Source organism: Chinchilla lanigera, unplaced genomic scaffold (genome assembly GCF_000276665.1).
Source record: "Chinchilla lanigera isolate Chin_1 unplaced genomic scaffold, ChiLan1.0 scaffold00059, whole genome shotgun sequence".
Taxonomy (NCBI): Eukaryota; Metazoa; Chordata; class Mammalia; order Rodentia; family Chinchillidae; genus Chinchilla; species Chinchilla lanigera.
In genome coordinates, this window is record NW_004955460.1 from 14,165,762 (window position 1) to 14,191,791 (window position 26,030).

At 50.7% G+C, this 26,030-nt stretch overlaps 2 protein-coding genes across 2 annotated transcripts in view; one reads left to right on the forward strand and one right to left on the reverse strand.

Moving 5' to 3' along the window:
- Positions 1-112: 112 nt before the first annotated feature.
- Positions 113-8,703, forward strand: Bri3 (brain protein I3; the record flags this gene model as incomplete). The annotated part of the gene is given in 2 exon segments (XM_013521167.1): positions 113-215; positions 8,299-8,703. Coding segments are annotated over 2 exon segments (236 nt in total), but the record flags the coding sequence as incomplete, so codon positions are not given.
- Positions 8,704-8,830: 127 nt separating this feature from the next.
- Positions 8,831-26,030, reverse strand: part of Baiap2l1 (BAI1-associated protein 2-like 1) — a gene marked incomplete at its 5' end in the record, with an annotated part of 84,825 nt that continues 67,625 nt past the window's right edge. Inside the window, 3 exon segments of the mRNA XM_005397915.2 lie at positions 8,831-10,425; positions 11,139-11,176; positions 24,961-25,141. Of these exon segments, the coding sequence (XP_005397972.1) occupies positions 10,353-10,425; positions 11,139-11,176; positions 24,961-25,141 (292 nt within the window). The 3' untranslated portion in view covers positions 8,831-10,352.

A 26,030-nucleotide genomic window follows, 5' to 3' on the forward strand; every position in this document is an offset into this window, starting at 1 on the left:
CCCGGCCTGGGCGCGCCGGCACCTCGCGGAAGCCCCGCGGCGCTCCGCGTGGCGGTCGGGTTGCTGCGGGCGCTGCTCCCACCGCGCGCTGACGTGCTCCCCTCCCCCACAGGGATTCCCACCCCGCACCCCAGGGTGTACAGCATCCATGGTCGGACGGTCACTCGGTACCCCGCCAACTCCATCGTCGTCGTCGGAGGCTGCCCGGTGTGCAGGTGAGTCCCAGCGCGGGGCGGCCCAGCGTGCTCGCGAGGGGGAACTCGGGGTGGGGGTCCCGGCGTGGGTCCTTCGCGCCGGGGACGCCTTGGCTGCAGGTTGCAGTGAGGGAGGCGGCGCGCGCGCTCTCCCGGGGCTCTCGATGTAACTTGGGCCGAGGAGGTTGGCTCGCTTTCCTGGGGATCTGAGTGCATTTTGGGGCATTGCACCCCGAGTGAGCGGGAAGCAGAAATGCTAACAATGGGGACCGACGAATCGTTTCTTCTTGCTTCTGGGCAATCACGGTTTTTTTTCTCTTTTCAATTTCTGCAAGTTCACTGTGCCGTTGATTTCTGAAGGAGGTGGAAGATCTGTTTTGCCCGGGACCTGAGTCAGGTGGCCCTTGTGTTTATGAAGGAGCTGGGGGTGGGGGGTCAGGTGGCCAGAGGAGCTACATCTGTGAGGGTCGCTGAATCCCAGCAAGGCTTAGGTTACCCGTGGCTGCTAGCTGGCCCGGGAGGAAACCCTGTGGTTCTTTGTTCCGGACTGGAGTGGCTTTTTTCATATCCTCAAACTGGAGCCGAAAGAAACTTTCTGAGGATCGCTTTTCTGGAGCCCGAGGTGCAGCCCTAGACTCGGTTTGTGTAGGTCTTGGGGATTCAAGTACAGGTGAGACTTGCTCCGTGCCCTTCGCACTTGGGGGTGCTCAGATGATTGGGGAGGTCTGGCCAGAGTTGACAGGGCAGAGTTTCAGCCCTCCCTGGGGAGGAGGAAGTTGAAGTTGCTGCCCTGGTTTGGACTTAGACTCATTTCCGAAGTTTATGTGTCAGGCCCAGAGTGGAGCCCTCAGAAGTTAATGATTTCAGAGCCCTGGAGGCAACTGTATGGGAGGATGGCATCAGGAGAGGGTAAGACTGGAACCCCGAGCTGACCCCGTGCCTAGTAAAGAGGGGTGTGGTCTAGCCAGTGCAAACACTGGTGGACCCCCGTACAGACCCCCAGCCAGGGCAGTGGTGGTTTACCGGTGGGCACACTGGCCTCTGTAGACCCAGAAGAGGAAGGAAAAGAGGGCTGGCTGCCTCTCGTGCAGGTGTCTGCAAGGCTGCACGTGGGGTGCCAGCTGGTTTGAGGCACCTGGGGTGCACTTGGTAGAGGGGAGGGGCATAGCCTGGAAGGTGGTCCTGCGAAGTGCAGGAAGGGTTAAGATGCGGTGCCCTGTGCTGACAGCCAAAGCCAGTGGGAAGGCCTGGAAAGGTGGGTGCACAGGTGGGGGTTGGACAGCCTGTGTGTTGAGCTTTGAGGCTAGTCCTGGGCCCACAGAGCCCTGCCGTGTGTGGGGTCGTGTCACCACTCAGCCCAGCTGGAAGATTCCGATGGCCCACTTTTGGGAAGGAGCATGTTGAATGATCTCCCAAGTTTAGGAGAGGTGTTGGCTTGGCCCGCTAGAGGGAGGATCAGAAAGATGCCTGTAACCAGGCTGTGCTGGGGCCTGTAATCCTAGCACTCTGGGAGGCTGAGGCAGGAGGATCACAGGTTTGAGCCCAGCCTGGGCACTTTAGCAATTTAGAGCCTTTCTTAAAAGCAAGTAAGGGCTGGGGATACAGCTCAGTGTGAAGACCTTGGATTTAATCCCCAGTATAGTTAACAAAAAAAAGCCTAGAGCAGAGAAGTCTGGCTGGGGTTTCCTGGGCATCCTGAGCGAAGGGCCTGTCAGCTAGAGGAGCTGGGATCAGATCCTGGCCCTGCCAGATGCAGCTGGTTCTGTTTCCCAGTCTGGGAAATGGGGGTATCTAATGAGATGGTCTGAGGCTCTTCGCTGCTCCATCCCCTGAACTTGGCGGAGGGGAGGCGAGCAGCAGGGCAATGGGGCCAGCGGAGGTTGGGCTGCTGCCAGCGTGGGGAGCCCTTTGTCCGATACTTCCCTGTCCAATAGAGGTGGGTTGTGTCATCTCTGAGGCCTGTGGCTTCTGCTTAGGGGGCTTCCCCGTTATACACACAGAACCTGGAACAAGGTCGGGCTGTGTCCTGCTCTCAGGGGAGGGTCTTGGACTCTTGTGGGAGCACTGCTTTTATCTGGAAACTGGCTGCTTCCTCTGTGCCCCAGGGCAGTGGTGGGCAGTCTAGAGGGCACTGAGTCCTTGGAGAACAAGTTTGGGGGTGCCTAGTCCTTGAGGGGAGTGTGCCAGAAGTCAGGTGTGGTGGTAACCCCAGCATTCTGGAAGGCTGAGGCTAGGGTGACTTAGCAAGGCCCTGTTGCAAAGTAAAAGGCTGGAGATGTGTCTCACTCAGAGTAAAGGCCCTGGGTTCAATTCTCAGTACCGCCCCCTACCCGCAAAGCTGGGACACAGCTCTTTTGGCACTACTCCTTTTGAGGACTGGGCATAACCTTGGAACTACATCTCCAGGGCACCCCCCTGCCCCAGCTTTTCTGTTTTTGGAAACAGTGTCTCACTAAGTTACCTGAGCTGTGTTCAGATTTCGGGATTCCCCCTGCCTCAGCCTCTGACCATACCCTACCCAGAGAGAGCACTCTTTGATCCTCCAGGCCCCTGGAGGCCTACCCACCCAGAGCCCCTGCCCTCTGCCCACAGTGCCCTCCGCTGCTGGCCCCTGGCTCCCTCAGGCCATGCTCTGCCACCACTGTAGCAGCAGCCTTGGGTGAGGAGACAGCCGGAAAGGGGTGCGGCCCTTGGGCTGCTCCTCTGTGGTGACCGCGTGGAGATGTTCCCCTGAAAAGAGGGAAGCCGGCCCCTGCGGGGCGTCCTAGGGCTGGGCGACAGGACACTTCCCACGTGACCACACTTCCCCTGCTGGGCTCTGTGCCTTCCCTCCCTGGTGGCTTAGCATGAATTTGCCCAAGTCACACTTCTGTGATTCCCTCTGAGCGAGCTTGGCATAAGAGCCCCGTGTCTCTTGTCACTTTGCCATCTTGTCTGAGCCTCTGTCAAGCGCCTGACTCCACCTTCCTTTTTTAGCTGTCGATAAGCATTTCTTACACCCCCGGCAGATGAGTGTCTTGTGCTTGGCTCCTGCCCGTCCTCCGCATGGCACCCTGCCCTGCTGCTGGAGGCCCCTTCGGGCTGCCTGGCCAGCGCTGTGACCACGCACATGTTGGGCCTCTGCAACTGGGTCCTTCTGTCCCTACCTGCAGGGAGAAAGGGCAGCTTGTGCAGCCCCAGCATGGTGGGGCCACCGTGCCCTGAGGGGTGGGTGAGGCTGGCTGGGGCCTTGGGAGTGCAGATCTCAAGTGGAACGTGCCTGGCGCGGGTGCAGGGTCCTCAGAAGTACCGGCTGGGTCCTAGTCATTGGAGATTTAGCTCTGGGTGTGGCCAGAGGCAGGAGGAAATATGGGGAGAGCGGCGTCTTGGAAACCTAGAGAAAGTGCAGCTCTCCGGGTCAGATGCTGCCCAGAGGCACTGGGCGTCCATGTGGAGGCTTCTGAGGCATGAGGTGACAAAAAAGGCATCTGGAGGGGTTCATGAGCAGTGGGCAGCAGGGCCTGCGCTTCTTCCATTGTCGGGAAATGGAAGGGCTCTTTCTGCCCGAGTGGGAGCCGAGCCCTAGCCTTGCTCTGGGCAGGCCGGAGAGTGGAGCTGGCTGCACAGGCTGGAAGAGTGGGCCCTCCCCGGCCTGAGATGGTCCTGGCCCGAGGTGGGGGAGTGAGCCCAGATCCTCGGGGGGACTGTCCGGGCTGCAGGCTTTGAGGTGTATGCAGACCGAGGGAGGCTTGTGCTGCTTTCTGGCTCAGCTTCCCAGCCATGGCTGCTGGACCCCAGGTTGGAGGAGTGGCACAGGCCAAGTGTCCAGGAAGCCTGCCGCACGCCAGCCTTCCTGCCCTCTACTGCTTGGAGGTCTCGGCTGTGCCCGGCGTGGGCTGGTGAGAACTGCCTCCGAGTGATAGGTGGTTTTTCCCAAGGTCGTAGTGAACTGTCCCTGTTTAGTTGTGTCCACTAGGGGGTCCTTTTTGGAGTGGAGACCCTGGTAGGCTGGGGCTGGCTGGGGCTTATCGAGCCCTGTCCCAGCCGTGGCTTCAGGGCTACTGCCAGCAGAGGAAGCCCTGGGGTTGCTCCCTCTTCCTGAGGGAAGATGCTGTCCTTTAGCAGGGTGGACTCTGGGCGAGTCTTCCCTTCTTGGGAGAGGCTGCTGGTGGCCTGGGGTGGGGTCTTGGGCCTATGGGTGGGGTCTTTCCCACAGAATGCCAGGATTTGGACCCAGCCACCCCACTCCCACTTCATAGCCTCAGCTTCTTGTGGGGACGAGGTCCCTAGGGAGTGGGAGTGCTTTGGGGACACAGGAGTGGCAAGGGCTATTCTTTCTGGCTGGCTGTTGGCCCTGGGACCTGCCAGTGCTGCCGGTTGCCAGCAGCTCAAAGCTTGTTCCTCCTCCCTCCCTCCCTCCCTCTGCCCATGTGGTCCCTGGTGAGGTGTCAGGAACCTCCCAGCACCTGGCTCGGCACACGTCAGAGGACCCAATGGCCAGTGGCTCTGGGAGGCTTGAGTTGAGTTAAAGATGAATTTTGAATATTAGTTCCATAATTTCTCCAGCTTCCATACCCTGCCCCCAAGACCTGTCACCCGTAGTCAGGCCTGCCAGGTTTGCATTTAGGTTCTGAGCCAGTGGACGGAGTTGGGGTGAGTCCTGGCTGAGCTGGCTTTCTTGGGTTTGGAGATGAAGACGCTGTTGGGGACACGTCGGGTCTCCTGCTGGCTCTCCAAGCAGGACCCTCTGGAGCTCCGTGAATCTACACTGGCCTAGAGGCTGGATTGTGTTTCTCAGATGAGGTGTCAGGTTTTAAAAATCAAGATCACGCCACCACTCCTTTTGAGGATGGGGTGGTACTGTAGTTAATACTTCTCACTATGCAAGGTAAGTCAGGGCTATAAATAGCTACATCATTGTGCGGGTCCCTCTGCTGCCAGGTAGTTTGCTGTAAACTTAGGGAAAGTTGTGCTCTCGGGGTTGTGGGCGGGGTGAGGGAACGTGGGTTCTGGGCTGTGCTGAGGGACATGGGCGAGTGGACCAGGCAGTGAAGTGGGGAGGCTGCAGGCGCCCTGCAGTGTTGAACCTGGCACTCGTGCCTGTGGGGCCAGCGGAGGGTGGCACAGGCCACGGGCCCCGAGCTCTGGCCAGGGCACACGGTGAGTTTGGACTGGGAGCCTGTGGGCTGAAGAGAGCCAAGCCAGCCAGTTGGGCCAATCTGTTATTCTTCAGGTCCCCAGGATGGGTCTGGTGGCCATGAGGCCAACTCAGAAGGTGTCCTGGCTCTGTCAGGAACCACAGTGCCAAGTGGTGCTGGTGCCCTGGCTGCTGGTGGGGAGAGCCCAGAGAGTGCAGATGAGGGTTGGGGTCTGCATGGAGAACTAGGGAGGAGGTAGGTGGAGGCTGCTGCCCCTGAACGCTTGACCGCAGAGGAGAGCAATACACGCAGCGGGGATGGTGCCTGCAGACAAGACACAGGCAACGTGGGAAGCCGCCCCAGCCCCACCACACCCTGGTGGAGCTTCCACAGCTGTCTGGGGCAGTGAGGCCCTAGTGGCCCAGTATAGCCTCTTGCAGCCTTGGAGCGGAAGCTGGGCTCCACCCCTCCCTCTGCGGGTTCCCAGGACCAGCATGGCAGAGGCTCAGTCTGTCACTGTCCTCCCGCCTCTGTGGGCCTTGGAGGTTGTGGTTTCCTCACACACTGCATGGGTGGTGGGGCAGGTATGGGATTTTGGGACCTCTTTAGAGGCCAGGCTTCTCCTTTGGAAAGTTTCTCAGCTGATTCCGTTTTGTCTTTTGCACTTTCATGAGGACTTTCTCTCCCCACAGTACTGGCGATTGAATGCCTTTTAAGTATTTTTGAGACAGGGTCTTGATAAATTGTTCAGGGTGGGCTCAAACTTGTGATCCTCTTGCCTCAGCTTTCCAGAGTGCTGGGATTACAGGTGTGCACCATCATGCCCAGCTCATGGGACATTTCTGCCTGGAACATGCAGACCTGTTTCTTGGGACTTGACCTGAAGGGAGGTGGTCATGCAGGTGCTGGGAAGAAACAGAATGAGGCCCAGGAGTTCCAAGGGGCCCGAGACTGACTCTCTAGCCTCTCGTCCTGTCCGTTTATGCCTGACCCTTGGTCAGGAGGCCCTGAGCCTGGGCAGGGTGTGCTGGGCGAAGTGCCCTGCCTGGTCTGGACTTGCAGGGGTGGCAGGGCTGGGTGACTTTGTGGTTCTTAGAAGAGGGTGCTTTTGTTACAGTCAAACATTAAGTGGTAACTTGGACAGCGCAAACTCAGTGCTTTTGATAAGCACTGCCTCAGCACAGGGATACCTGTGTCCCAGCCCATCAGGGTGACACTCAAAGGAGTTGGGGTACAGCGCGGCTGTGTGGAAGTTTTCACCTGGGGTACAGAGCCTGTGGGTGAATGGACACTATACTCCCAGAAGAGAAACTGTCCTCAGCTTGCCTGACCAGAAACCCTCCTTCTGCAGAGCTTTTGGGGTCAGGTGATAAGGAAAATGCTGCTGGAATTTCTTGTCCATTGCGGGTTTGTTTGGGCAGCTCTGGATGGGTTGGAGGCAGCAGGCAGGCACTGGGTCTGAGTTGTTCTTAGCAGTTGAAAATCAAGACTTGGAATATCCTTGTTTATTTCATCACACCTCTGTTCTCCCCCAAGGGCAGGGAGCAGCACAGGTCCTGGTCCTGGTCCTGGTCCTGGTCCTGGTCAGCAGCCTGCCACAGCGTGCAGGCTCACACGGCATCTTGTTTGGGCTGTGTGGGGCACCCCAGCCTTGCCCAGCAGGGGTTGGCAAGAAAGGCCACCACCAGCCTGCTGCCCTCCGTTCACCTTTACACTTGATCTTTTAAGTTGTGACCTTCCTTCTCGCTACATAAGGTGGGAGGAGGAGCCGCAGTTGCTTGCAGGCCTGGGTGGGAAGAAGGGACAGTTACAGACTGTCGGGGGGCAGGCAGCGCTGATGGAGAAGGAAGCTGCTTGCTCCAGAGACATCAGGGGCCTGGGATGCCGTGTGGGGGCCCTGGCCATTCTCTCCCCTGAGCAGAGAACTCACTGGGTTTCCCTGTGCACAGCAGGTGCAGAGTCCCTGGAGCCCCTGCTCCCCTTTCTCTTGTGACCATCTCTACCTCACCCTTTCCCCCTTCAGGACTGGCTCAGATGTCAAACCTCCAGTCCCATGTTGTCATCTCTGCCCTCTTCCTTCTGTCCTTGCATTCCCCAGAGGCATTTCCCCCGTGAAGGAAGAGCCTGAGCACAGGGCCCAGTCCCATGTGAGCACTGAAGCCTGGAATAACCCATTAGAATCTTTCTGGTGGGAGGGACACTTTCCTCATTTGTGCTTATGTGGTTCTCATTTTAATTTCAGCTCTGGGTCCAGAAAGCTCCAGAAATGGCCCGAGGAGCTATTTACATGTGTGACCTTTATGGGGCTCGGGCTTCCTATCTTTGGAGCCTCTGAAAAGACCCTTGGCTGAGTGATGACCTCAGGTCACTGAAACTGTTCAGTGGGACGTGTGTCCCACGCACAGAAGGTAGATTTTCTATGAAGCAGCATCCCTGAGATTAAATTTCTTAAGAAGTCTTCTGACATTGTATGAACATGGCTGATTTAAGTCTTTTGCTCACCCTACCACCAATTTAAAACAAAAAACAAAAGAACCACACTCTGGGAGCCTGAAGCAGGAGGATCACAAATTTGAGTCCAGGCAACTTAAGACCTTGAGGAACTGGGGATATAGCTAAGTGCAAAGGCCTTGGGTTCAGTCCCTAGTACTAAAAAAAAAATCCTAGATCGTAATCACTTTTGGATGGCATTTTCCTCAGGCATGGAAAAGAATTTAAAACTTCAAAAGGAGAAAAAATACTCTAAATGATTTGGTTGGGGCGGGGGGCTCTTGTTTGCAGCTTGGAGGAATTTTATGGAAACTAGCGTTTGCCTCCTGTCACTTTCCTCACGTCAGAGGAAGCATGGATTCTTGTGCACTGCACTGGCCTGGGGTGGGGTGGGGCTGCCTCTCCCAGGCCGGCATTCCTGTAGGTCACCAGCTGTTCTGGGTAGCTCGCAGCTGTGGGTGTGTGCGGGGTAACCTTCATGCCTCCTCTCTCCACAGAGTCGGCGTTCTGGAGGACTGCTTCACCTTCCTGGGCATCTTCCTGGCCATCATCTTGTTTCCCTTTGGGTTCATCTGCTGCTTTGCCTTGAGGAAGCGGAGATGTCCCAACTGTGGCGCGACCTTCACTTAAAAGAACACACTTGGCTTTCTGAGGGCCAGCTCTCTTTTCTAATGTAAATGTTGTGTACAGTAGTTTTATTTGACTAAGCTTCAGGACTGTTTTGTAAAGTGAGGTGGGATAGCTTTGGCATGTGCCAGCTTAGGCCTCGCAGAGGGTGGGAGGCAGCAACACTGCTCTCCAGGTGAACGACAGCTCGAGAAAACATTGCTTTTATTTTTTTGCAGTCTTCAATTTGAGAAAGGTGAGAAATACTGTTTTAAATAAATGAGATTCATACCACTGTTCAGCTGCTTGTGCTTGTTCAGCGTTTGCCCACTGCTGTGTGGACCCTTACGAGGCAAGTTTGACCCACGCAGACCAGTTGGGCGGCTGTGTGCTCCTCAGTTGGCACCGAGCTCAAGAACATAGTTTCCAATTCCCCTTTATTACCGACATTGAACCATAAACTGTGACAGCTGCAGAGCATGCGCCTCAGGGTAGGCACCTCAGGCCCAGTGCCCCCCCCCCCCACCCTCCTGCAGCAAGTGGTCCTGGGGCCTTTTCCTGCACCCCTGTAACAAAGCCAGGAGATCTCACCCATGTTCTCTGGGCTTCACACACTTCCGAAACCTGCCCCTCACTTGTTCACTGCTGAAAACAATGGGCTGCCGTTAACTCTGCTCTTGTGTTTTGGAAATGGTGGGGCCACCCATGTGAATTTGAAACTTGGCTGGGGCACCTTTCAAGGTAGTGCTGCATGACAGGGAGGGCATGATCTCATCCTGCAGCAGCTCTTCATGGGGGCGCCTGCTTTGTCCTCCCAGGAGAGCCCAGCGGTGCTTGAAGTCTCATGTTTACCAGTTTACTGCCATTACTGAAACCATGACCAACTTTTAACTTACAGAAAAATACTCAGAAGTGATGAGATCATGATAAGCAACAGCCCCTTCTCCTATACCCAGTGAGTGGCCTGGGTGTGAATTTTGATTGATTTTTTGGTCCTTGGTAGCCAAGAACGAACTCCAGCCCCTGGGTACAGAGGCCTACCCGGAGTCCTCCATGTGATTTCAAGCTGAAATACCGGCTCTGCCCTTCAGGGTCACTGGAGTCATTCTGGCTTTATTACTTGGCTTTGAGAGTTAGTACCTGATTCACACACACGAACTTGGACCACCAGAGGTTTCCCAGTAAGTCAGCAGCTGCAGCTTTGGTCTGCTAGTTCAGGGAGAGCATATTTCCAATGTGCTAGGCCACCGGGAAGCCAGCTTGTAACTCTTAACACAGAATGTTAAGTATGGCTATGAGAATGGCAGGCAAAATGTCTCAGAACTCAGCCCTCGGCTCTGTCTAAATCGGGGTGGTCGTGACCACCTGTCTATCTTGGGAGCTCTATGTTTAATCAAGAGTTTAAAATTTGTAAGTTAAAAAATTATATTTAATATATTTTTTCATAATTTATATTGCTTAAAATTATGATTTGCATGCTAAGATGCAAACTTATACAATATTTTCTTTGGATAAACATAATGCTACTTAAGAGCACATGCTTTATAAAATAGAACTGGTCTCATTTGCATTCAGATGCAGAAAGCCAGTCATGAAAACACCGACTATCTTATTCTAGCTGCAATTTAAAAAAAAAAAAATCAGAATATTAAAAACAGATACACTAGGGATTGGAACCAAATTTACTATTTTTAGATAGAGCAGGAAGAAAATATTTTAAATGATTGAGCTGGCCACTAAACTATTATTTATTTTTACAGAAATGTGTAAGCTCAACTGTGTTAATTGAGAAATGCATTGATTTGCTCAAGTAGGATACACTGAAAATCAGGCACCTTCTGGTGAAGCTTCCAACAGTCCCAGAACTTGTCACACAATGGATACCTATCATTCTGCAGGCGAGAACTGAACAGTAGAGGAACCAGGAGAATCCTTGGCATCTTCATCAAATGATTGGTGCTGATCGATCATTCGTCACTGTGGGTCGGAGTTTCACAGTAGCAAAGGGGTTTTCCCCACTACAGGAGAGAGAAAGAAAAAAATCTATAGAGAAATACTGCTCCAAGACAGGAATTTGATATTAATTACTACTGCTCTGGCTTTATGAAATCATGTTGTTCACTGTCTTCCCAGTGTATCTCTGGGTGGCATTTTGAAGTATAAGAGCCCCTGGCAGTTCTCTCCATGCCAGCACCTAGGGACCCCTCCAGAGTTGTCTTTTCTTTTTAAAATTTTGGTTCTGGGGCCAACCTTAGGCCTTTGCACTGAGTTATATCACACAGCCCTTTTAAAATTTTGAGACAGAGTCTTAGTTGCTAAATAGTGGGCTTGAACTTGTGATCTTTCTGCCTCAGACTGCCTCAGTGCTGGGATTACACGTGTGTGCCACCTTGCTTGGCACAACCCCAAAGCTTCCAGTAACTGACACCTGAGAGCTCATAGCTCTTTAGTCTTCTACTGGGAAGAAGGCCATGTGGCAGAGCCCTCCTAGGATGGCCCAGATCCAGGCAGGTGCCACGGTGTCCTGTCTCTTCCAGGCCCTAGTCCCCGGAATGACTGAAGCGGTCAAGAGAAAGGTGGCCGTAGTTTTCCTGGACTCCAAGAGTAAGGTTTGCTGAGGCTGAGCCTCCTGGGCTGGGTGCTGCAGGTCCATGGAGGACACTGCTGGCTATTCGCCTGTCAGGAGGGAGGCACCATGCTCAGGAGAGCTGCTTGCCCAAGGTGTGCGTACCTGAGGAAAGGCGGCTTGGCGGTCCCATTTGCATCACTCTGGGGAAAGAAAAAGAAGTTGTTTATGGAAGGCTCCTGACATAGGGAGTTTTAGTCTTTTTTTTTTTTTTTGAGACAGGGTCTCTCTATGTAGTTTCAGCTGGCCTTGAGCTCACTTTGTAGCCCAGGCTGGCCTCAAACTCACAACGATCCTCCTGCCTCAGCCTCCTGAGTGCTGGGATTACAGGTGTGCGTCACCACACCGGCTACATACGGAGTTTTAAATCAGGTGGGTAAAGACATGGAAAGCATAAGCACAGGTTTTGAGACTGCCTAGGTGTCCTAAGTTCGCTTGGAAGAGTAAGGGGAAGAAGGCAGTGTTCCAGGTTGCATGTGTCAGAACGGGCTGTACGGATCTGCCTGTGACCCCCAGCACTTGGCGCCGACGAGCCCATCATCGCCGAAGCACAGGAAACGCAGACCCTTGAGGATCAGACTGTGCACAAGCGCTCCAGTACAGAAGAAAACACCTGTTAACAGAACACCTTAGATTTCAGGGAAACAGACTCTGAGGCTCTTGTAGAGCTATAGCCATTGCACTTTGCTTCTTGGGAGCCAAATCCTGAATGAAAAGAAAAAAAAAAAAAAAACCCAGTAAAAATAAAACCTTGCTGGTTAGGGGGCTGATTGCAATTGCCAGGGACAGATCTTGTAGAAAGTTTAAAAAAAAAACAAAACATACACATGGCAGCTAAGCTCAGGCACTGCCCTTCATGGAGCTCTGCCAGGCCTCCACTCCCGGGGCTCCAGAGGAAGGCAGCCTTGCACGTGTCACACACCAAGATGCACAGCTGGCTCAGGGGCACCCTCTTTCCTTCATTCCCGAAAGCTTGCAGTCTTTCAAAATCTTCCCTGCTGTTCCTTTTAGCAAGTCACTGCCTCAGTGTGTGGAGCTAATTCTCGTAGCCACCCAGCAGGGGGCAGTGTCATGCCACTAGGCTGTCCTGAAGTCCCAGAAAGCTCCCAGTAGTCGGGCACAGGCAAACTAAACCCTGAGGATGAAGGAAAGCCAGGGCAAAGACACCTTTGTGATGGTGTCTGCTGAATGTCCAATGCACACACTTCCACAGCCAGAGACAAGTGGGGGCGCTTGAACTGTGCCCTTACCACAGGGTCCCCAGGGCCGGGCTGCAGAGCGCCGAACTCTTGCCTAGTTTTCATCGGAGGGCAAAGCAACTCCCCTACTCAGGACATCCTAACAGGGCTGGGAAAAATGATTTGTTTCTACAACATACATTGTTTCAAAAATGATTTGTTTCTGAGCTTCCTGAGCAGGGCCAGAAGAAGTTTCTGGTGTAATTTTTATATCATAATGTGATTAAGGGCTAATTATTTATCTTGAAAATACACTAGGAGGCCTGTTAACTGCCTGGAGCACAAAGCCAGAGCAGCAGCCTGGCACTGGAAGGAGCCTCAGTGGCTGAGCGCTCAGCAAGGGCAGCGTGTCTGCCCCAGGCACTCACACATCACTTCAAGCCTGGCTCACCCAGCCGTCTGCCCTGGCTGCCGCATCCCCCTGGAAACCGCCTTCCTTCTGCCCTTTCTTGGAGAAAGGCGCTGACCCCTCCCTGTGTGGCCGTCACAAGGAGTGCCCTGCCTTTCTCACTGGGAACCAGGAGCCACCTCCACCCAGGGATCCCCATGGGCCAACTGTCTCTTCCTGGCCTATGTGAACTTTAAAACAAGTTCAGCCACATTTTAATAAGCTGTGGCATCTGGGTGCTCAGCTCATGGCATCTGAGAAAAGTGATCATAGGGAATCTTTGAAAGTAACGTGGCAAAAGCAACAACTGGTTGAGTGGCGACACATGTCTATAATCCCAGCACTGGGGAGGCCAGGACAGGAAGACTGAGAGTTTGAGGCCAGCCTGGGCTACATAGCAAGACTTTTTTTTTTGTACTGGAAATCAAACTCGGCACCTTGCGCTTGCCAGGCAGGCACTGTGCCACTGAGGCTACTTCCCCGCCCAGAGAAGACTTTGTCTCAAAAACAAAACAAAAAGCAACAACTTCTATGAAGGGGGAAGCAAAAAGTAACTTTTAAGACAATCTGAGGCCATTCAAGTGCTGGGGCAAACCCCAACCCTCACTGCCACTCACGCGCCCTGGGGCCAGCAGTCCCACTCCCAGGATGAACAAGCAGGCCCGCACATGCGGCTCCCAAGATGCCAGGGTGCTACAGGCAGCTTTGTGCTAATACCCCAAACCAGAAACCCAAAAGAACCATATACAACATCCACCCTGACAGCGGGCAATTCTGAGGGCACCTCTGTGCCAGGGTGTGGGGATTCTGGCCTGAAGGAGGGGTGGTAACAGTGGGGCTGAGAATTCATTTCTTGACCTGGTCCTGGGTATAGAGTCACTTCATGGAAATTGGTTGCACACTTTTTTGTATGCAGTATTCATTAAAATATTCACTTAACATAGTCAAGTCCCTGACTAGCAGTTTAATTTTTGATGTGAAGGTGATATGCCTTCAGTAAAAGCCGTGCATGGTGGTGCACACCTGTAATCCCATCACTCGGGAGGGTGAGGCAGGACCGCCTCAAGTTCAAGGCCAGCCTGGGCTACATAGTGAGTTCAAGGCCAGCTTGAACTATATAGTGAAACCCTGTCTCAAAAAAACGAAGTTCAGTAGAAACCATACTTTGCATTTTGAATGTCAGATCTTTTCCAGGGCTGGTGGTATGCGGCACAGTTCTTTCCTAGGATGCCAGGCAGTGGCACCTAGGTTGATGGAGGACTGCCTGACTTCTTCAGGGCACTGTGCTACTCAAATAGGTTTGGTAGGGGAGTGGGTTGAGTGCTTTTTTGACTTCCCGTATTTCCAACTTTTGGCAGGATGGGTTTGGCTGGATGTAATCCTGTCTAAAGTCAAGGAGCATGTAGACAGATTTTCAGACACATTTCCCCTTTAACATCTGGATGTTTTCCAGTGACCTGAAACTCCCAACTGTCCTTCCAACACAGGGTCAGCAGAGTGACCCTGTGTCATGGTTCTCCCACCCTGTAACACTGGTTTCTAGAAAAACGAATGCTGCCACTTAGCACTTTTAGTGCTTTTCATCAGGTGACCTCAGAGTATGTCACCACCATCCCTCCAGTGTCCCTGCCTCATCTCCACTGGCACACTTTCTGCGGCCTCCAAGCTGCAGTGGGAGGAGGAGACGGGGGGGGGGGCAGGACATACATGGCCTCTGCTGCATTCCTCCCTGGCAGCTGGCACAGTGCTGGTCCCAGAGCAGAACGAGCAAGACTCGTGATGATCCGCGCTGAACTCAAGTGCCCATGGGGGTCATGAGAAGGGGGAAACTGGCTACCTATACGACGACACAGGTGGAGCCAGGCATAGCGGCACATGCACGTCATCCTAGCGCTTGGGAGGCTGAGGAAGGAGGACTGAGAGTTCAGTGGCAGCCTGGGCTACACTGTGAGTTCAAGCCCTGCCTGGATTACAGAGTGAGACACTGTCACACACATACAAGGGCAGTGGCATCCTTGGAACTGGAAAGCAAAGAACTGGCAGCTGATCACGGCCCTGAAGAAATAGGACAAAAATCCAAACGCCTTGTGTAGACGTCTGCCGAAGGCCAGTCACCTGCTGCCTGTCCTACTTCTCCCTAACTGTACAGAGCCATGTGCCTTGAGGCGGGGCCACTTAATCCCGGCACATCGGGCGGGCCCCTCCGCTCAGACCATCCAGCACAGCTTGTTCCCCGGACTGCTGGCAGGGCCTCGAGGTCCAGCCAGGGTGAGCGGGTCCTGCCAGGAATGCTGAGCAGGGCCGCACTGCAGAGGCAGGCAGAGCGATGGAGAGGGCTGGTGAGGGCAGCCTGGATGCCGGGGTGGGCGGCTGCTCAGCAGAACAGAACATCCCCCTTTCTCAGCAGGCAAGAGCAGCTCGTCACTGCAAAGGCAACCCTAACCGACAGCTGTCTTTGGTGTTAAGCACTCATCTGGTCCTCTGTGGTTCACGCTTCTGATCCAGGTCAAGCCTTTCTTCTCGGATGGGGACACTGAAGCCCAGATAGGGGAAAGCCAACTGCTGTGAGTCACCGGGCCCTTTTCTGAATCAAGGTGCCCTCGGTTCTGGTAAACACATGCTTTGAAATACAGCTCTGTGTTTTTGAGACCTTGCCTTTAGCTGCTTATTACAAGGCTGGCTCCTGGGACCCAGGCGTGTGACTATGATGAGCCCTGCAGCTTCAGGCCCCACAGCCAGTCCTCTGAGCTCCTGAGGAGAAGCAGCTCATCTGAGAGTGGCCAGGGGAGCTCTGCAGGTGAGGGTTCAGGAGCATTCCATGGGGCAGTGGGGTGGCTCCCAGTACTGAGCGTCTAGCGGTCCATCTAAGAAGCTTCTGTACTCTGGAGCTAAAAGCCATCAGATGCAATCGATAGGAGCTAGATGTGAAACTTCATCGGAAATTTTTTGAAAACAACATTGAGAAGCTTTGCCGGCTCTCAAGGACCCCAGCATCTGGCCTGAAGTATAACAGTTTCCCCACATCAACAGACACTTAAACAGTTTAGAAATGAGTTAATCCACTTAGGTGTAAGAACTGGAGGTTGCCACGGACCCTCACATACCCTCCGGGCTGGGAGGGCTTCTATCTTTTAAGCTTCGGCCAGGGCTTGTGTTTCCAGACCACTACACTGTGGGTGGAGTTTTTAAATGGAATAACATTCTATTTTGTATGATCTGTACATGGCTGTCTAGTAGGATGGTCACTAGCCATAAATGGACAGAACTGTAAATTCAAGCACTCTACTCTTGGAGCGCTCAACTGTTCCCATGCCAAGGCTGCTGTAGTAGACAAATCCTGGAACATCTCTCCCTTCTACAAACTCTCCAGTTTCATCTAATGAGGTCCGGCCCACCTCCTCCCCAACACACAGACCATCAGATCCTGTGCTTCTTGCTGCTACGCAAGAGGCTGCCAAGACCAAGAGGCTTATTTTTTTAAAATGGCCTTTCGCCTGCTCCTCAGTTTCCTTCTCTGGAACCGCGCTGGTTCTTCTGTCACCATGGCAGCGACCTCCTTGCTTCCCATAATCGTGTTCCTAGGACTCCTGACTTGAATTGGTAGCAGTGAAATGTGTGATCGAAAGAGTAAAGTCAGTGGAGGATGTTCCTAGCGACAGAGTGGAAATTTTTCCCTTTTTGTAGTTTGTAAGGGATACTGAAGTATTACTTGAAAATGTAGATTGTGATAGAAATGGAATAATCACAAATATATTTGTGAAGCACCCTGTACAATATTTAATTTTGCTGTACTGGGGATTGAACCCAGGACCTTCACCCTGAACTACACTCCCAACCCTCTCTTTTCACTTTTTGAGACAGAGTCGTGTTCAGTTGCCCAGGCTGGGGTTGAACTTACAATTTTTGGGTTCTTGCCTTTTCCTTCATTCCAGAGATAAGGAAAAGTGAGTACCCTCAAGCACTGTACCTGTGGTGGAAACCCCTAAAATCATGATCATAAGAACTTTTATTCAGAGAGGGTCTCAAGCCTTGTAGTTTTTTTTTTTTTTTTTTTTTTTTAAAGTCAATTACTTAGCAGCCACAGTGGCACATGCCTGTAATCCCAACATTCTAGAAGGCTGAGGCAGGAGGACTGCTGTGAGTTTGGGCTAGCCTGAATTACACACAGAGACCCTATCTCCAAAAACCCCCAAAATAAAATAAAAAGGCTGGAATGTAGCTGTGTGTGAAGGCCCTGGATTCAACTCCCAGTACAGGAGGGAAAAAGCCAATTACTCGTTTCTTGTGACTTTCAATAGTTGTTATTCTCCGTTATCCTTTTTTTTTTTTTTTTTTTTTTTTTTTTTTTTTTTGGTTTTTCTCTGGTACCAGGAACCGAACTCACAACCTTGCGCTTGCCAGGCAGGCGCTTTGCCGCTGAGCTAAATCCCCAGCCCCTCCATTATCCTTTGGATCAGGAAAACAATACAGCAATGATCAGAACCTCTGTAAGCAGCACACAGATGACAGCAGTAGGTGTCTTATGAGTAAGAGCTCTGATGTGGACATGCTGGTGGCTGCTCCTTGACATGTCACTGCTGGCTCTTTCCCTTTGCTTTAGGACCACAGGAAGTGGTGGTCATTTTTCTGTGCTTTCTCCTTTTCTCCATCTCACACGATCCCACAATCCATTTGATCCTTCAGTGTGAAAGCCAGGCCAACCCACAGAGCAGCTCGGCACAGAGTGCCTCACCAGTTCCCTGAAATGCTTCCGCTCTGATGTGAGAAAATGCTAGGACCTCCCCACGTGTGTGAGTGCTGGGAGGTTAAAATTCTCCCTATATATCTAAACATAGTTCTATTGCTCTCAAAGGAAATAGTGAAACTTCCAAGCTATCCTGGAAGTAAATGTACAATTAAAATTTTAAGTATTTTTCCTAAAATTTTATCAGAAAAATCCCCAAGTTGCCAGGTGTAGTGGTGGCACATGCCTGTAATCCCAGCATTTGGGAGGCTGAGGCAGGAGGATTGCTGCGAGTTCGAGGCCAGCCTGGGCTACAAAGTGAGTTCACGGCCAGCCTGAACTGCACAGTGAGACCCTGTCTCAAAAAGACAAAAAAGAAAGAAAAATCCCTGAGTTGTTTTTATAAGCAAAAAAAGTGTTATCTTAAAGAATTATCTTAAAATAAGGATGTAATGCTTAGATACTTTTCACAAAGGAACTCTGATCAAACTGGGACTCTGCTGCTTGTCAAGGACCCAGTTATGAACAGTTATGAATGGATTTTATTATTTATTTCTCTGACACTGGCTGTAAGCTGGCCAGCCACTGCTGAATGGGTGCTGCTAACAGGAAGGTCTCACCCGAGCCACTGCGATCCGTCCGAGTAGGACAGAGGAGTCAGCTGGGTCACAACAGTCTGCTGCCATGAGAAGCAGTTGCTGACACTCATCTACACGACCTCACTGAAGGCACCAGCCCTTCCCTGTCAGCAGTGATAACCACACCTTCCATGGACACTTCTGGCCATCGGTAAGAGCCGTACAAGGAAGCCACTGTTTTCATTAGACATCTGTAGCTTCTGAACGTTCTTACATGAAACCAATAAGGAATGGCTGCTCAAATGAAACAGTGAGCGGGTTTCTACCGTGTGAGACAGAAACAGGGACACAGAAATAGGCGCCTGAGGCGATGGAGTTGGTCTGTGCGGGAAGAGGGTTTTTGAGGGTATACAACTCTGCCCAGGGCAGGACTAACTGCGAGCCCCTTCCAAGTCGAGAGCAGTGTGGCCCCCAGGGTGAAAGTCAGCATGGGAAAGTGACAGTAGCTTCCTTGGGAGCAGACAGGGCCTGGAGGCCACAGAGCACAGAGCACAGGTTGCCTCTAGGAGGCCCTCCAAGTGTGGCACGTCCATCCTGCTGCCCAAAGGAGTGGAAGGAGGGAAGGGTGGGCATGTCCCCATCCTCACCCACCACCCCTCTCAGCATTTTTCAAAGCGTCTCCTGTTATTGACAGTTGGTTATTCAGCCAACAGAGATGTTTAAAAATAAAGCTAGGTCACATTTAAGCTGGATACGTCAAATGCAAGATAAGGCATAAGTTATCATCATTGATTATATTGATATTTAAAAACTGGGCTCTTCGGTTTTTCTAATTCTGTGAAACAAGAACTACTACGTCAATGTTTTCTTCAAGTTTGGGCCACATGATAAAAATGCTGAAAATAAAAATATGTTTCACTTGCTAAAATGGATGATTGTCCTGTGTTGGTCAATATGTCAGTGTTTTCACTTGGAGTTTTAGTGCTATGATATTTGGGAAGATTCTTTTGCCTTCAAAGGCATTATGTAACCTTATTAAAGTAGGTAACGCTAATGTCACAAAAAAGAGCGACTGTGTTGACCACCAGTGAAACACACTAGCAAAACAGAGCAACAAATAAAACAAAACATGCTCTGAGCAGGGTTGGGATCTAAGCATTGATTTACCAGAAGCACAGGAGAGACGCGGGGACACAACAAAGGATACCAAGTAGAGGTGTCCAGCCCAGGCAGACTGGGGATGCCCTCCAGGACAAATAACCTGGATTTTCTACAAAAAATTGCACGGAAAGAACAGAAGGGGAGACTTGTTGATGGAAAACAATTCCTAAGATTTCTCAACCAATTATAAAGTACAGAGCTAACCTGGATCCAGATCCAAACAACTTTACTACAAATGATGGTTTAATGAGACAATCCAAAATGGGAACAGTGACCTTTTGATAGCGATCAGCAATTATTGGTCTTGTGGTCATGTTTTTAAAATGAGTCTTGGATCTTTGCAGATGAAATGATTTGAGGTCTGGCATTAGCTACAAATTGAACAGTGGGGTAGAGTAGAGATGAAGTAGGACTGGCAAATGAATTGATCATTGTTAAAGCTATGAGTGGATGTCAGAAGACTGTTTTTATGTGTGTTTAAATTTTTCTATACAAAAAAGTTGAAAATCTAACAAAAACAGAAAAAGCACTACAAATTCAGAGGTCACATCTGACAACGTGCCCTCTGTGCTCTATATCTTAAGTTTGTGATTTGCAGTTGTCAAAGTTTTTCCTCAGCCAGAAGGAACTTTCATGCTTTTTAGCAATGCAGTAAGGTCACTTTTGAATATGACTGTCTTAAACAGTCTGCATATTGTTTTAAAATGTATTACAGCCTTTACTGAAATAGCATTTGATGTTTTTGCCCTTACAAATGGTTTTCTCCAGATTTGACACCTACTACCATGAGGATAGAACGGGTAACACTATTTCCAATAAATGTGTCATTCTTTGAAAAATAACTGTTGGAGTCAGATACAGTAGCCCCCTTGAGTTACAACCTGGATCACATAACAACAACTTGGGTTACAATCAGAATTTTAGGTTTAACTTACAACCAAAGGCTTGAGTTATGACCTGAATGCCAGCTGCTCAGGCAGTTGTAAACAAAGACTCGCAGTGCCAGAAATACATATGTAAGTATATCTAAGAATCAGTCCGTGCTCAGATGTGCATGTTTGTGGATGTGATTTTGGTCAGTGTCTTATATAATTGCTATGATTACCACTACCAAAATGGCCCCCAAAAAGCTAGAAAAGAAACTAAGGAAGGAAGGAAAGGGAAAGCAAGCAGTCACAATCAGAAAGAAAGAACTTGTAGAGAAATATGAGTGGCATTTGTGTGACCAATCTTGTTAACATGTACCGCATGTCAAAATTCACCATTTCAACAATCTTACAGAGACAAGATTTGAATAAGGAAGCTAGTGTTGCTAAAGGTGTTACTCAAATTAGTCATGATCAACAGTTAGATGGGGTAGAAAGCCTATTATTAGTATGGATAAATGAAAAGCAGATGGCAGGTTAGCCTGAGTCTATAATTTGTGAAAAAGCTAGGGCTATAAATGCAGATCTTGTACAGATGAATCCATCAACAAGTGATAATGGTAAAACATTTTGTGCCAGTAAAGGGGTGGTTTCACAATTTTAAAACAAGAACTGGAGTTCATAGTATAACTAGGCATGGTGAAGCAGCCAGTGCTGATACAAGGGCTGCTGAAAACTACATATACCACTTTGAAATGATAACACAGAGAAATGGCTTTTGTTCTCATCAAGATTTCAACTGTGATGGAACTGGTCTTTTCTGGAAGAAAATGCCCAGGAGGACATACTGCATATTACCCAAGAAAAGAAGAAAATGCCAGGTTACAAGCCTATGAAGGATAGGTTAACTTCAGTGCTATGTGCCAATGTAAGTGGTGACATCAAGATAATGCATGTCTTGGTTTATCACTCTGAGACCTGTAGAGTGTTCAGAAAACAAAGTCATGAAGAATAGGCTAGGTGTCACGTGAATATCTAATGCAAAAGCCTGGGTAACAAGAGTACTTTTTCTTGAGTGTATCAGGAGGTTTTCTGTCCTACTGTTATGAAATGTCTAGAGGATAAAGGTTTAACAATCAAGGCTCTCCTCATCATGGACAATGCTCCTGCTCACCTGTGTGATTTGGAAGAAGAATTGGCTGAAGAATTCCCATGGCTCTCAGTTGAGTTCCTCCCACCTAATATAATTCTTCTACTGCAGCCTATGGACCAGCAGGTGACAGCTAACTTTAAGAAGCTATATACCAAGGTACTGTTCCTAATGTGATTCCAGATGGTTGGATAAAGATTTAATCCTTAAAGAGTTCTAGAAGGAGCATTGAACATCCTTTCCTATGTGGGGCTAATTGAGAAATCCTGGGCCAATGTCTCTGAGGACACTGAGATCTGCCTGGAAGAAAGTGTGACCTAAAATTATATAGGAGAGTGTTTGAAGGCTGTAGAGCAGCCCGAGCCTTCCTTTGACTCTGTGGTTGGTGACATTGTCACTACAGCAGAGTCCACAGGCTTGCAGGTGGACAGCGGTGACACTGAGGACCTGGGCGATGGACAGTCAGAGGAGCTGTCTACAAAGATGCTTCAGTGACTTTGGGCTGAGCAACAAAGAATGGCAGTGAGGATTTTCTGAAGAAGAGAGGGAGTAGCAATAGACAGTGCCCCAAAGTTCTTCGGAAATAAAGGGAATCCTGAGAAATGGACAGAGCTACGAACATTTGCAGAGAAGACCTACCCCCCGAGAGAAAAAGCCAAACGTTACATTCACTTGCTTAATGACAATGTCATGTCATACTACAGAACAGTGTTAAAGAAAAGGCAGAAACAGACAACCTTAGACCAGTTTTTAGTTCTGAAAAGGTTAAGATCCACTGAGCCAGAAGCAGGTCCTGGTGGGCTACAGACTGTCCTAAGGAGAGAAAGGACACCAGAGAGCCAGGCTCCTGATGCTCTTATGGAAGGGGACCCTCCTTCCAAACAATAGCCACCTTCCCTTTCATCCTCCTTCCCGCAAGCCAAAGGCATCAACTTTCATACTGTCAGTTCTGTAAGAAATTGTTTCTGGTAAGCTAGGCACGTTTTATAATTTTTTTTTTTTTTTTCCGGTACCAGGAATCGAACTCACGACCTCACGCTTGCCAGGTAGGCGCTGTGCCGCTGAGCTAAATTCCCAGCCCCACATTTTATAATTTTTTGATGACTACACTAGGAAAATTATTGGTGTTTCTGGCAAATTATACACATTATATAACCCCTTTTTATTATGAAAAGGTTAAGGGGTGCTTTGGGAAGTTTGGAACACATTAAGGGTATTCCCATTATTTCTTATTGGAAAACAGTCTTGACTTACAACCAACTTGACTTACAACCAGTCCTGAATGAATTAAGTTTGTAAGTCAAAGGTCCACTGTACCTAGAGAAACCTGAAATGATACAAGCACAACCGGTATATGGCACAGTGTGCTCACCCAGGAAGGGAAGCCCAAGGTGTTCTGAGTAAGACTTCAGAAGCTCCCATTTCCTGGACCAGAACATGCAGTGGTAGCCTGGGAGGAGGTAACCACCACTGAAGCACATTAGCAATTCAGAATATGGATGTTCCAAGCTCTTTAAGGCTCCCACTAAAGTACAAGCCTATTTCATGTAATTGAGAGGCTCCCGGTGCACACTGCGTACCCCTGAACAAGGGCCACCAGTCACTGGTTTCTGTGGGCAGTGGAGCTGTGGAGCCACATCCCCACTGCGAAGTGGAGAGGCTGCTCGTATGTGTGCTACACAGCTAAAGAAACGTCCTCACAGTAGTCGAAAATAATGGAAAGATGAGCAGTAGAAGAATGTGGATTAACGGTACCCGCTGTACCTGGGCTACCACAGCACCCAGCAGAGCCAGCAAGGAAGGTGAGGGAGGGAGCACAGGCCGGGCAGGCCACGTTCCCCCTGGTCCTGGGCACACTCTCAGGGGCGCATCCTCAAGGGTCCAGTCCCTGTTTCCCATCTCCGCTTCTCACCTCCCGGCCTCCTCCAATCCTCTCTACTTTGGTGAGGTCGCAACTGGAGGGGACGCTCCCCCATTCCACGCAAATCCCTTGGCTTTCTTACCTGGGTGGATTCTGCGGTCTGGGACATCACAGCCCTGCCCTTGCAAACATCCACGACGCCCTCCTCCAGCACCGCACCCCAGTCAGCGCCACCTGCTTACAGCCACGTGTCTCTCACATGATGCACCAACAGCGGGTTGCATGTACAACGGTGTGTTCTACACAGATCACAGCTTCGGAGTGTGTGGCACACTGATGTTCACACAACCACAAGATCACAACAATACATCTTTTATTTTTTTTGAGACAGGGTTTCACTATGTAGTTCAGGCTTGCCTTGAAGTCACTATGTAGCTCAGGCTAGCCACAAACTTGCAATCATCCTCCTGCCTCAGCCTACCAACTGCTGGGATTACAGGCATGTGCCACCATGCCCAGCAGCCAACACATCTCAGGACTCGTCTTGTCATTAAATAACACGTGACAGTACTTCTAGTGTGGACCTCAGCAACGGGGTGCTGCTCAAAAGCATGCATCTTGCTTCATTTTAAGTCACGACCAGGAAATTTTTTTTGGTACTGGAAATCAAATTTAGGACCTTGCACTTGCCAGGCAGGTGCTGTGCCGCTGAGCTACCTCCCCAGCCCCATGGCCAGGAATTTTAACAAGGCCTTAGAATGGTCTGCATCTCTGCACCTGCTGTGATATGCTCTTATTCTCCATGCACCTATTTTACACTTCCATTTTCACACTGGGTCACCACACTTGGCCCACTCCAGCAGGTGATGACCCTCCTTCACCACCAAGGACACACAGTCAGATGGAAAGGGCCCAGGGTGTGCTGGCTGCATGGGCACCATGCTCTGGGCCCACCCTGCCCGCTCAGTCACCCTCCTGGTCTCCATCACTTCCTCCTGCTCTGTAGTACAATCTACACTGAGAGCAATCAGAAGGGCAAAAAGCCCCTTGGCTCTGTGCCAACCTGTCATTACCACCTGAGCACGAGCCCTCTTCAGTGTGGAAACCTTCTGTTCCTTCTGTCTCATGGGCACCTGCTCTTGGCTCTTGCCTGGCTGGCTCTGTCACTATCCCGGCAGAAGCGTCACCTCCTCAGAGGCGTGCATGGTTATGGACACTGTCGTGTTCTGCCTCTTCCTCTTCGGAAGGTGTTGCTGTCCCAGCACACGCCCATGGCCCCAGCTTCCTTCCTCCCGCTCTCAGGTCTCCATCCCGGGTGCCTGCTCCCTGCAAACCTAACCTGTCCCACTGCTCATCTGCTGTTGCCTCACCTTGTTTTCATTCTGGGCACGGCTTTCACCTCCAAGTTATCTTGGCTTGTTTTTATTGTGTGCTTCCCGTCACCAGAATACAAACTCTGAAGGAACCAGGACCTCATCTACTCGTCTCTGCACCCCCAGCCCCACACTGGCCTGAGCCTGCAGACCCCCCACAACTGTTGCAGGAATGATGCGGTACCTCAGGCCTGGGGCCTCTCCTGTCCTCCTTAGGGGTGGCTTAGAGTTAATCCATACGCAGTGCTCATGCATTGGCTGTGCAGAGCAAACGCTGACCCCAGGCCTCTCCAGAACACAACAGGAAATGGAAGAAAATGCAGAGAAGGGGATTAAATGACTGAAAGACCACAGCCGTGACCAAAGGCAGGGGAGATGAAAGCCTTAACAAAATGTAGCCAACAACCAACCGCCCCATACAAACAGTCACTGACAAGATAAAGTAAAAACAAAGGCCTGAAGTTAGGGAGGGGAAAGGTGTGTGAGGATGAAGGGAATCCAGAGGGACTGAGGAGAAAAAGTCCCCACCCCCACGTGGGAACAGAGCCTGTGCCTTGGGAGTCAGGGCAGCAAGACACAATACACTCACAGGAGACACGGTTTCCGGTTTAGATGCCGAGGCTTTGAAGGTAGAAGTGTTTTTGGCAACATTCGCTTGGTTACTGGCAGCAGCCCCCGTGGACAGACACTCCTGGTAGTCAGGCGGGGGGATGACGACACTGTTCTTCTCAGACAGGTCCACGGTGCTGATGCTTCTCATCGGGGCGGGGCTCGAAACAAGGCACAGAGCAAAGTCAAATACAGTCCTGCCACCCGGACCCCCAATGCCCACAGGTGCCCTGGCCAAGGACCACAGTACAGTGGGCCACCAATCAAAAAGTGAGACTGTGATATATATATTATATAAAGCACTGTAATGCTTTTACTGGATTATAAGTGCATACTCAAAAGAAATTCTTTAAAAGTCATGACAAAACAGGAGAAGAAAATGAGTTTAGTTAGGGGGTGGCTGTTAAGTAATTTAGTCTAAGGATACCAACAAAAAACTTAGCAAGCACTGAGCATTTAAGGTTAAGACAATCTTTTAAGGCTCAGATTTGCGGGGTGGGGCTTATGCTGAACTACATTCCCAGCACTTTCTGAGACGTCTTGCTAAGTTGCCTAGGCTGGTTTCCAATTAGTGATCCTCTTGCCTCTACCTCCTGAGCACCTGGGCTTACAGGCATGTGCCACCATGCCTGGCAAGTCTCAGATTTTGTAAAATCCTAAGAGGGTACGTTTTTACCTTTGGCACAAAGGCATTTTAGCCATACTGCTAGGGATGAAGATGGGGGCTGTTGTCGCAAGACACTTAACAAGGGGAGGACCCGAGAGATGTGGTGTGCGGTATTCTGGGGTCTGCTGGCAAAGCTGTGGGCGGTGGGGCTTTATCTGAGACAGGGAACACTGAACAAGCGTTTAGGCAGTTTAGGGCGGTTTAAGTATTACCAACCAGTTCAGTTTCTGAGGGCCCATGGGACAGCCCCCTACAGCTGCCTGGTAAACAGCTAAATACACTTCTAATACAGCTAATGCACATCTGAATACCCATTCCCAGGCCCAGAGGGCTCTTCCCGGGTTCTAAATTTCTTGTGTGTGTGTCTCTGAGCAACTTCTTGA